The following is a 12,960-nucleotide window of genomic DNA, read 5'->3' as shown; positions in this document are numbered from 1 at the left end:
GTGGTTTTCCAGTGGTCTGGGGACCACCAGTGGTCCTTGAGGAGGTTCCAGGTGGTCCCCAGCTAAATGACGGATGAGCTGTAACCAAATGGACCCTTATAGATCTTTAACTCTTGAGAGCGTAACATGAAACCACGCTCTCCACGAGTTAAATTGGTGTTAAACATCTGCATTTCTTAATTTACAAGAAGTCTACACAATTAGAGAAAGTAGAAGAATTGTCATTTTGACCAACGGTTTTGCCTGTGATCTCTCCTAAATGGTAGTTTTGGGTCTGAGAGAGCCTGAGCAAAATAGATCTCACCAAATGGTGGTCCGGGTCCGTGGCTCAAAAATGCAGAAGAGATAATGTCACACTGCTGTGAAAGGGGCTGAGAAAATCACGGATCTCTATATATGGAGCGGTAACGGGTACGGTCGCCCCAATTCCATCTATATATGGAGCGGTAATGGGTACGGTCGCCCCAATTCCATCTATATATGGAGCGGTAACGGGTACGGTCGCCCCAATTCCATCTATATATGGAGCGGTAATGGGTACGGTCGCCCCAATTCCATCTATATATATGGAGCGGTAACGGGTACGGTCGCCCCAATTCCATCTATATATATGGAGCGGTAACGGGTACGGTCGCCCCAATTCCATCTATATATGGAGCGGTAACGGGTACGGTCGCCCCAATTCCATCTATATATGGAGCGGTATCGGGTACGGTCGCCCCAATTCCATCTATATATATGGAGCGGTAACGGGTACGGTCGCCCCAATTCCATCTATATATGGAGCGGTATCGGGTACGGTCGCCCCAATTCCATCTATATATGGAGCGGTATCGGGTACGGTCGCCCCAATTCCATCTATATATGGAGCGGTATCGGGTACGGTCGCCCCAATTCCATCTATATATATGGAGCGGTAACGGGTACGGTCGCCCCAATTCCATCTATATATGGAGCGGTATCGGGTACGGTCGCCCCAATTCCATCTATATATGGAGCGGTAACGGGTACGGTCGCCCCAATTCCATCTATATATGGAGCGGTATCGGGTACGGTCGCCCCAATTCCATCTATATATGGAGCGGTATCGGGTACGGTCGCCCCAATTCCATCTATACATGGAGCGGTATATCTGGTACGGTCGCCCCAATTCCATCTATATATGGAGCGGTAACGGGTACCGCTCCATATGGAGCGGTATCGGGTACGGTCGCCCCAATTCCATCTATATATGGAGCGGTATCGGGTACGGTCGCCCCAATTCCATCTATATATGGAGCGGTATCGGGTACGGTCGCCCCAATTCCATCTATATATGGAGCGGTATCGGGTACGGTCGCCCCAATTCCATCTATATATATGGAGCGGTAACGGGTACGGTCGCCCCAATTCCATCTATATATGGAGCGGTATCGGGTACGGTCGCCCCAATTCCATCTATATATGGAGCGGTAACGGGTACGGTCGCCCCAATATATGGAGCGGTAACGGGTACGGTCGCCCCAATTCCATCTATATATGGAGCGGTAACGGGTACCGCTCCATATGGAGCGGTATCGGGTACGGTCGCCCCAATTCCATCTATATATGGAGCGGTATCGGGTACGGTCGGCCCAATTCCATCTATATATGGAGCGGTATCGGGTACGGTCGCCCCAATTCCATCTATATATATGGAGCGGTAACGGGTACGGTCGCCCCAATTCCATCTATATATGGAGCGGTATCGGGTACGGTCGCCCCAATTCCATCTATATATGGAGCGGTAACGGGTACGGTCGCCCCAATATATGGAGCGGTAACGGGTACGGTCGCCCCAATTCCATCTATATATATGGAGCGGTAACGGGTACCGCTCCATATGGAGCGGTATCGGGTACGGTCGCCCCAATTCCATCTATATATGGAGCGGTATCGGGTACGGTCGCCCCAATTCCATCTATATATGGAGCGGTATCGGGTACGGTCGCCCCAATTCCATCTATATATGGAGCGGTATCGGGTACGGTCGCCCCAATTCCATCTATATATATGGAGCGGTAACGGGTACGGTCGCCCCAATTCCATCTATATATGGAGCGGTATCGGGTACGGTCGCCCCAATTCCATCTATATATGGAGCGGTAACGGGTACGGTCGCCCCAATTCCATCTATATATGGAGCGGTATCGGGTACGGTCGCCCCAATTCCATCTATATATGGAGCGGTAACGGGTACGGTCGCCCCAATTCCATCTATATATGGAGCGGTATCGGGTACGGTCGCCCCAATTCCATCTATATATGGAGCGGTAACGGGTACGGTCGCCCCAATTCCATCTATATATGGAGCGGTAACGGGTACGGTCGCCCCAATTCCATCTATATATGGAGCGGTATCGGGTACGGTCGCCCCAATTCCATCTATATATGGAGCGGTAACGGGTACGGTCGCCCCAATTCCATCTATATATGGAGCGGTATCGGGTACGGTCGCCCCAATTCCATCTATATATGGAGCGGTATCAGGTACGGTCGCCCCAATTCCATCTATATATGGAGCGGTATCAGGTACGGTCGCCCCAATTCCATCTATATATGGAGCGGTATCAGGTACGGTCGCCCCAATTCCATCTATATATGGAGCGGTATCAGGTACGGTCACCCCAATTCCATCTATATATGGAGCGGTAACGGGTACGGTCGCCCCAATTCCATCTGTATATGGAGCGGTAACGGGTACGGTCGCCCCAATTCCATCTATACATGGAGCGGTATCGGGTACGGTCGCCCCAATTCCATCTATATATGGAGCGATATCGGGTACGGTCGCCCCAATTCCATCTATATATGGAGCGGTATCGGGTACGGTCGCCCCAATTCCATCTATATATGGAGCGGTAACGGGTACGGTCGCCCCAATTCCATCTGTATATGGAGCGGTAACGGGTACGGTCGCCCCAATTCCATCTATATATGGAGCGGTAACGGGTACGGTCGCCCCAATTCCATCTATATATGGAGCGGTAACGGGTACGGTCGCCCCAATTCCATCTATATATGGAGCGGTAACGGGTACGGTCGCCCCAATTCCATCTATATATATGGAGCGGTAACGGGTACGGTCGCCCCAATTCCATCTATATATGGAGCGGTATCGGGTACGGTCGCCCCAATTCCATCTATATATGGAGCGGTATCGGGTACGGTCGCCCCAATTCCATCTATATATGGAGCGGTAACGGGTACGGTCGCCCCAATTCCATCTATATATGGAGCGGTATCGGGTACGGTCGCCCCAATTCCATCTATATATGGAGCGGTATCGGGTACGGTCGCCCCAATTCCATCTATATATGGAGCGGTATCGGGTACGGTCGCCCCAATTCCATCTATATATATGGAGCGGTAACGGGTACGGTCGCCCCAATTCCATCTATATATGGAGCGGTAACGGTACCGTCGCCCCAATTCCATCTATATATGGAGCGGTAACGGGTACGATCGCCCCAATTCCATCTCGCCCCAGCTTTTTTCTGCCGACCTCACGCCGACAGCTCGGTGCGGCTGAGAATAAGGTTAGAAATAAGTTTAGGGTTAGGTTTAGGCATAGTTTTACTGGGGTTAAGTTTAGGAATAGGGTTAGGTTTAGGCATAGTTTTACTGGGGTTAAGTTTAGGAATAGGGTTAGGTTTAGGCATAGTTTTACTGGGGTTAAGTTTAGGAATAGGGTTAGGTTTAGGCATAGTTTTTCTGGGGTTAAGTTTAGGAATAGGGTTAGGTTTAGGCATAGTTTTACTGGGGTTAAGTTTAGGAATAGGGTTAGGTTTAGGCATAGTTTTACTGGGGTTAAGTTTAGGAATAGGGTTAGGTTTAGGCATAGTTTTACTGGGGTTAAGTTTAGGAATAAGGTTAGGTTTAGGCATAGTTTTACTGGGGTTAAGTTTAGGAATAGGGTTAGGTTTAGGCATAGTTTTACTGGGGTTAAGTTTAGGAATAGTTAGGTTTAGGCATATAGTTTTACTGGGGTTAAGTTTAGGAATAGGGTTAGGTTTAGGCATAGTTTTACTGTGGTTAAGTTTAGGAATAAGGTTAGGTTTAACCGTTTAAGCACAATTTACTTGGATTACTTTAGGAATACCAGGCTGTTCCCGCCGGCTGTTCGCCCAGGGGCGAGTTGGTAAAGGGGCGAGTTGTTTTGTATTCTATGGAGCTACTGTTCTGTTGCTCCTGTGTTTTTTCCTGAAGAGTTGTCTGTTCTCCCCTTTCGCAGCGCGGACGGGGGAGGTGATGGGGGACTTTGGCCGCCAGTATGAGCTCCAGTACGCCGTGGCTCTGTTCAACAAGGTGCGCTTTGACATCGAGGGAGGAGGGGGGCCGACGCCCCAGCTGCTGCACCGCAAGGTAAAACATCCTCTTCCTCCGTTTTGGACGCACCGTTGTCGTTGCCGTCGGTGTACAGCAAATGCATATTTCGATTTTTCTTCAATTAACCCATTTCGGGCGGGAACCCCCTTTTGGTGTTTTAAGCATTATGTTATACTTTAGCTATTGAGAAATAGCAGATCTACAAGCTCTAATATACACATGCATTTCCTTAGAATGCCTTATGCATTGTTCACCAAGACAAGATGATTGAGCATTTTGAGTCGGGTTCTTTTGAAGTGAAGTATCCCAGGGAATTGCTATTTGCAAACTCTTTGTTCTTTAGTCATTTTTACGTACTTGCTCTTATTGGGAATTGAACTTTTAGCCCAGCTATAGCAGCGCGGGGTCCTAGGGTTGGCGATGTTGGTTCACGAGTCCACCACTTTTTTTTATTTTTATTTTATTTTTTATCCCAAACGAGATATCGCAAACTATTGGCTGGATTTCCGTTGCCAAATATCTCATACCTAAACCTAATGGGCAGATTGCAGGATGAACCCATTAACCCATTTTGGGCGGGAACCCCTTTTGGTGTTTTAAGCATTACGTTATACTTTAGCTATTGAAAAATAGCAAATCTACATGCTCATAGCGCGGCACCGAGTGGCGCGCTACGAGCTTGTAGGTCTTTTATTTTTGAAAAATCGTGAAAATGTGGTGCAAATCTTTGAATATATATTCTTTCAGAGACAAAGTTTTTAACTCAAATCTCCTGCTTGGCACAACGTCACTGGGTGGCCTCTGTCTGCAGTAGTGTGTGTCAAACTTCCCAACCCGTCATTGACCTCCTGATATTAAATATGACCATGAAACTGCTCTCGAACCTCTACCTCGGTCTAATAATAATGGAATGGTTGGAATCTGATATTACAAAAATGCAAATTCGATATATATCGATACCACTTAACCAATGCCTTTTTTGTATTGAGTGGTGCAACCACTCCCTTACGGAGCTATGTGTGTGGCTGGCTGGCTGGGTGGGTGGGTGGGTGCGTCTGAGCACGAAAACAGCATGGTTGTTTTTCACCACCTGTGCACAACCTAACACATACGCACATATTAACTGTATATATGGTGATTTCGGGTGTGTCAGTACAGTACAGTGACAGTACAGTACAGAAGAGGGTGCAGTAGAGGGACCCCCACACGGTAAAGTTGGTTGTACACCGGCCGTGTTTTTCGGAAAACCGATGGAGAAACTCCGCTAAAAATCCGAATTCGCATCCGATTCGCGCCCGGTGTGTGGAGACCCCACCCCCACACGGAGTTGCACCACTCACTTCACACGGGTGTGAATTATATGATAAATTGTTTCCTGCTTTTCTGAAGGGGGGGAAGGGGAAATATTATTCTGCTGTCGTTCTTCACCAGCTGTGTTTACTGCAAGGATGTATTGTACAGTAAAAAGACCCTCAAGTGGGCTTTATTTCAGCGGTAAACATCTGTCAGGCAGGGCTGGGTTTCACTTTTAAATAGTCAGCCTAGTCCTTCTTAGACTGTATTGACTTACTTTCTCCCTCTCTCTCTCACACACACACACACACACGCGCGCGCGCGCGCGCGCGCGCGCGCACACACACACGCACGCACTAATGATCCTACACAAAGCGGTATGTGGTAGAGACTGGAGTCTGGTTTGGCGTAATACAGGCTGTTGAGGAATGTCGTCTGCTTTTGCTGAAGACAACGATGCTAACTGGGTGGGCGTGGGATTTAAGTAAACAACCGTTTTAGTGCATTTTGGGCCAGATGAGTATTTCTAACACTTTCATTAACCCATTTTGTGTGTTAGCATCATGTCATGCTTTAGCTATTGAAAAATAGCAGATCTACAAGCTCATAGCGCGCCACCGAGTGGCGCGCTACGAGCTTGTAGGTCTGCTATTTTTGAAAAATCGAAGAACGACTGACATAGAAACATAGCTTTTTCAGAAAACTGTCAGGATGTAGAAGACATTTTTAGAATCTGATCTCAGGACAAAATGGGTTAAAGGGAAGGACTTTTTCGTGACTTCTCTAGTGTAGCACAAAAGTCCAGAATGTCCAGTCCTGTCAAAGTGAAGGCAAATATATCATTCAGATTAGTCACAGATGCATCTACGAATCTAATGACTATATGGGTACTATATGGGTAACACTTTATAATGACTAATATTTTATTTCATTTAATGTTATTTGAGGGGTGGCTGGGCCATAATCAATATGTGATTTGAAAATGCATATCTTCAAAAATAGCAGATTATGCTGTGAGCTTGAGGATGAGCTTCTTTTAAACGCTTCAATGTACAGTTGGGTGCCACCGATATTGTCCCTTATCATTTGACCCATTTAGGCCTGACCTCAAAATTTTTAAAAATCCTTCTAAATCCTCCAGTTTTCTGAAATAAATATTTTCACGATTTTTCAAAAATAGCAGACCTACAAGCTCGTAGCGCGCCACTCGGTGGCGCGCTATGAGCTTGTAGATCTGCTATTTTTCAATAGCTAAATTATAACATAATGTTTAAAACACCAAAAGGGGTTCCCGCCCAAAAGGGGTTAACTGTCCTTTTGCGCAGATCACGCAAACCTCAGCAAAAAGAAAAGGACAATATCGATGGCCTCCAACTGTAGGACAATGGGAAAAGCAAATTGATACTATCGTCACAATTTTCATCTTAATATCCATATTTGAGGTATTTGGTTAAACATATTGTGATATTTGTAACCCTTTATAACCCTAGTGTAAAAGTTAGTGGTGGAAAAAGTACTCGATTGTTTTACTTAAGTAAAAGTACCAATACTGCAATTTAGAACAACTTCGTTACAAGTAAAAGTACGGAAATTAAAATGTACTTGAGTAAAAGTACAAAAGTATCGGCATCAAAATGTACTTAAAGTACTATTCGTATTTCAGAATGTCCCATTTCACAAGTTCAAAAAATGTGTCGCGTTGCGACGCATTGTGAGCTTGTAGATCGGCTATTTTCAAATGGCCAAAATGTATTGGGTTGAAGTGGTTAATGTATGTTTTCTAATCAAAATGAAAATCTCCAAAGTAACTAGTAACTAAAGTTTTCGAATAACTGTAGTGAAGTAAAAGTAAAAATGTTGGCTCTGAGATGTTAGTGGAGTAGAAGTAAAAGTACTGGAAATTGGAAATACTCCAGTAAAGTACAAATACCTCAAAATTGTACTTAACCCATTTTGGGCGGGAACCCCTTTTGGTGTTAGCATTATGTTGTGCTTTAGCTATTGAAAAATAGCAGACCTACAAGCTCGTAGCGCGCCACCGAGTGGCGCGCTACGAGCTTGTAGGTCTGCTATTTTTGAAGAATCGAAGAACGACTGACATATAGAAACATAGCTTTTTCAGAAAACTGTCAGGATGTAGAAGACATTTTTAGAATCTGATCTCAGGTCAAAATACAGTACTTAAGTAAAAGTACTTAGTTACTTTACACCACTGGTCAAACAAATAATTTTTGAAGTATCTTTGACGGTTGGCATGCTTGGTTTCTTTGCAGGCCGCTCCGGAGAACAAGTCCATTTTCTCCGGAGCTCTGTTCCAATACCTGGAGGAGAACAAGAAATGGCGGAATCGCTTCTTCTTCGTCCCAGACTCCTACAACATCAACTACTACGACAACAAATCGGTGAGAGAGAGAGAGAGAGACACGGTGTTGTTTTTTTGGCAGCAAATTTCTATTTTAGTTTTAGTCATAGTCTTCGGAAATGAAACTCCATTTAGTTTTAGTCGTATTTTAGTCACCTGGAATGTTTAGTTTTAGTCGACTAAATATCATAAGATTTTAATCGACTAATTCTACAGTTGATTTAGTCGACTGAAATGTATTTTGTCGGGCCTTGATGCCGTCGTAAATGACTTGCGTGCATTTTACACATGCTGAAATCTACAAGCTCACGACGCGTCGCTGCTGCGACGCGTCATGAGCTTGTAGATCTGCTATTTTCAGCAGGCAACCAAGTGTAAAATGACTTTGATCTCTTGTCCACTAGTCCCTTCCTAACATTTTAGTCTAGTTTTTATTTGTTGACTAAATCAACAGTATATTTAGTCTTAGTTCATTTAGTTTCAAGTCGGTGGAAAAAGGTTAGTCGACGAACATTTTTCGTCTTAGTTTTAGTCGACGAAATCAACACTGGAGAGAGAGAAGGGAAAACAAAACGTTCTGGAAAGGCCTGGAGAATGTCAACATAACTTTAGCTATTGAAAAATAGCAGATCTACAAGCTCATAGCGCGCCACCGAGTGGCGCGCTACGAGCCTGTAGGTCTGCTATTTTTTTTTAAATCAAAGAACCACTGACATAGAAACATAGCTTTTTCAGAAAACTGTCAGGATGTTAGAAGACATTTTTAGAATCTGATCTCAGGTCAAAATGGGTTAAAACAAGTTTTAAAAACACTAGTACCCCGATTTTGTAGGCCTCAAGATCAGGTAGATTATAGTTATAGTCCCCAATGTACACAGTTTTCCCTGGAACAACATATTTTCAGATGGGGGGGGGGGGGGGGAAATTTCATATATTTTTGGAGGTCCTTGACATGAAAAACTTTGAGAACCACTGACATTTTCAGAAAACTGTCAGGATTTAGAAGGCATTTGTAGAATCGATCTCGGGTCCAAATGGGTTAATATGTGAAGTGGTTAATACTTATTTTTTTCTTCAGAGTGACCCCCCCCCATCATTTTGAGCAAGTATACAACAGTTCCCAGCACAGTCTGTTTTAGATTACGTCTGTCTGATGATTCATTGTCATCCCTTCTTGTCTGCTCTGTTTTTGCTCCTGGTCTTTCTGTGCTATACACCAGTCCCACGACAGAGGGCTACACCCCAAAGGAACCATCAACTGCGCCGGCTACAAAGTCCTGACGTCCATGGAGCAGTACCTGGACCTGATCAGCAACAGTCTGCCTGGTGAGGAGAACATTGTACTTAACCCATTTTGGGTGGGAACCCTTTTTGGTGTTAGCATTATGTTATGCTTTAGCTATTGAAAAATAGCAGATCTACAAGCTCATAGCGCGCCACTCGGTGGCGCGCTATGAGCTTGTAGATCTGCTATTTATAGCTGCTATAATAGCTTGTAGGTCTGCTATTTTTGAAGAATCGAAGAACCACTGACATAGAAACATAGCTTTTTCAGAAAACTGTCAGGATGTAGAAGACATTTTTAGAATCTGATCTCAGGTCAAAATGGGTTAAGTACAGTACTTAAGTAAAAGTAGTTAAGTACTGCCTGGTGAGGAGAAGCCCCAGCGATGCAGTGTTGTCTTCCGTCGACTAAAAACTAAGACGAAAAATGCTCGTCCTGAAAGAATATATTCAAAGATCTGCGCCACATTTTCACGCTTTTAAAAACATAGCAGACCTACAAGCTCGTAGCGCGGCACTCGGTGCCGCGCTACGAGCTTGTAGGTCTGCTATTTTTCAATAGCTAAATAGTATAACGTAGTGCTTTAAAAGACAAAGGGGGTTCTCGTCCCATTTTTTTCACGGACAAAAACTAAATGGAAACTAAATGAGAACTAAGCTACGGTTACTAAAATTAAGACTAAATATACTGACAAATACAAACTGAACTAAAATGTTAGGAAGGGACTAGTGGACAAGAGATCCAGTATAGTAAGTCATTTTACACTTGGTTGCGTGCTGAAAATAGCAGATCTACACGCTCGTAGATCGGCTATTTTCAGCAAGTGTAAAATCAGTCATTACGACGGCATCAAGGCCCGCCAAAATACATTTTGTTCGACTAAATCAACTGTAGATTTAGTCGACTAAAATCTTATGACATTTAGTCGACTAAAACTAGACTAAAACTAAAACATTCCAGGTGACTAAAATGTGACCTAAAACTAAATGAAAACTATTCAAGAGACTGAAATCAAAATTTGCTGCCAAAAACAACACTGCAACGATGCAATGTGTTGTAAAAAAAATAAATAAATTGGTTAGTTTCTGTAAGCGACAGCATCGCATAACAAAGCAAACATTACTGTAGGCCGCTAGATATATTATTATACAACAGGTCGTTTCGAGGAAGCAATCTGATTGGTTGAAACAGCCTTCTAGCCGTGGTTCAAACGAGCACCACTCCACACCTAATCAAAACAAAGAATTCAGCTGCTCTGTTTTCCCAGAGCGCAGCAAACTCGGTGGCTAGGCTAGCTAGTTTCTTGGGACATTTGTGGTCGTAGTGACTACATCTGTCATTAAAAAAATATGTTTTTTTCAGCGATTTTCTTAGTTTTAAGGGTAACTGTTGTATAATTGCAATATTCCACTAGAGGGTGTGGTTTATTGCCACTTCAGTGATGCTTGCGGAACTCGACTACGTCTCGTTCCTGACCGCATCACTGTCGTGGCAATAATCACGTTAAACCACACCCTCTCGTGTAATATTGCTTAATTATACAAGTCTCTCCTAAACATGAGCAATGGAGTGACTAGATTTAGTTGCGTAATTGCGTTTACTTCAGACGTGAATAGTCAGAGCGGCGCGATTACCTACAAGGTCAATGCAAAGGCGAGAAGTCTTTTTTTATGGTTGAGAATGAGGATCGTGACACAAGTCGATTGGATGTTCATTGTGTGTGTGTGCGTGTGCGTGTGCGTGTGCGCGTGCGCGTGCGCGTGCGCGTGTGCTCTCTCCCAGGTGTGAAAGCCAAGGTGGGGAACTCGCCCTTCCTGAAGTGCGCCACCCAGTTCCCGCTGGTCTTGTGGCACCCGTACGCCCGCCACTATTTCTTCTGCGTGGTGTCGGAGAAGGAGCAGCAGAAGTGGCAGGCCGTCCTGCAGGACTGTGTCCGACACGCCAACGACGGTGAGTCCCCTCCCCCCCCCCCCCATGGGAATGCACACGAACGAACGAACGGGACCGAGAACGATAGACCTGCACGTAAACGCACAGAAACGACTATGACATTACTGTATACAGTGTTGTTTTTGGCAGCAAAATTTCTATTTTAGTTTTAGTCATAGTCATGTTGAATAGTTTTAGTTTTTGTCACATTTTAGTCACCTGGAGTGTATTGGTGTTGGTCTAGTTTTAGTCGACTAAATGTCATACGATTTTGGTCGACTAAATCTACCGGTGATTTAGTCGACTAAAATGTGTTTCGCGACGCGTTGTGAGCTTGTAGATCGGGCTATTTTCAGCATGCTGACGAAATTGTATTTAGTCTTAGTTTTAGTCGTCACAGCTTAGTTTTCATTTGGTTTCCATGTAGTTTTCGTCAGTGAAAAAAGGGAGTCGACGGACATTTTTCGTCTTGGTTTTAGTCGACGAAAACAACACGGGCACAGTGAAAGTCGTGAAAAAAGGGAAATGTTTATTGCAGTAATTTGAATTTCAGACATAACTCTATCAAATTACAATGAATAAAACTAAGCAATTTTAGCAAAGCTTTTACTGCACTCATTAACCCATTTTGACCTGAGATCAGATTCTAAAAAATGTCTTCTACATCCTGACAGTTTTCTGAAAAAGCTATGTTTCTATGTCAGTCGTTCTTAGATTTTTCAAAAAATAGCAGACCTACAAGCTCGTAGCGCGCCACTCGGCGCGCTAAAATAGCAGCTAGATCTGCTATTTTTCAATAGCTAAAGCACAACATAATGCTAACACCAAAAGGGGTTCCCGCCCCAAAATGGGTTAAGAGTTATCATCATCATCACTCACCATTAAAGAATATGAGAACTAAGCCATTTATTATATTTCCAGGTCTCCACAAATCCTGGTTAAAATGCCTTAAAGCCTTAAATGGACTTTGGACTGTACATTATTTTGTGAAAGGTCTTAAATATTGTTTTGAGGTTGCGTATCAGGTGATCTGACTATACAGAGTTTTTGTATCAAGCGGAGAAGCTATGTCGCAAGTTTGGTCTTAAATTGCATTGTAGGTGGCATTCTGGGCGGGAACCCCTTTTGGTGTTTTAAGCATTATGTAATACTTTAGCTATTGAAAAATAGCAGATCTACAAGCTCGTAGCGGGCCACTCGGTAGCTTGTAGGTCTGCTATTTTTGAAAAATCGTGAAAATGCGGCACAAATCTTTGAATATATATTCTTTCAAAAGACTTTTTTTTATTTTTTTATTCAACGTCAGGCCTAAATGGGTTAAAAAATGACTTCTTAAATGTAACTTAACGTCCTGCTGCTCACCCTGTATGTGGGATGAACGTTTGATTTGTACTTGCCCGAACTGATATAGCTTGAAGGGGCGCGGCTCAGGTTTTCTCCACAAAGCGCTACTACGACTAAGCAGATTATGAAACTCAATCAGACTTGATTTGAAACCCATTGGGGCCATTAAGTGCATTAAAGGAGAATTCCATGCTAGAAGGCTTTCTTACCTTTATTTGTAGTTGTTACGTTACGTCCCCACCAAAGAGGTCCAGGTGTTATTTTGTGCAAAAGCTCCTTATTGGCTATTTCCCCTACCATAAGCCCTAAATGAATTGCATTGAATTGAATGGGAATTGAATGGGGCTATGGGGTGTTGTGCTAATTCGCTTATTTCCATCGCTCAAAATTATTATTTGTT

General features: G+C 43.9%; 1 protein-coding gene across 1 annotated transcript in view; it reads left to right on the top strand.

Annotated features, from left to right (window-relative positions):
* The window catches only part of niban2b (niban apoptosis regulator 2b), an 83,959-nt gene that overhangs the window by 20,027 nt on the left and 50,972 nt on the right, over nt 1-12,960 (top strand). The window contains exons 2-5 of the mRNA XM_079517364.1: nt 4,253-4,383; nt 7,914-8,042; nt 9,223-9,328; nt 11,070-11,237. Coding sequence (XP_079373490.1) covers nt 4,253-4,383; nt 7,914-8,042; nt 9,223-9,328; nt 11,070-11,237 — 534 coding nt within the window. The remainder of the gene's footprint in view (nt 1-4,252; nt 4,384-7,913; nt 8,043-9,222; nt 9,329-11,069; nt 11,238-12,960) is intronic.

Source organism: Electrona antarctica (assembly GCF_951216825.1).
Source record: "Electrona antarctica genome assembly, chromosome: 12".
Lineage (NCBI taxonomy): Eukaryota > Metazoa > Chordata > Actinopteri > Myctophiformes > Myctophidae > Electrona > Electrona antarctica.
Note: the sequence above shows the minus strand (reverse complement) of the source record. Positions and strands in the feature narration are given on the sequence as shown.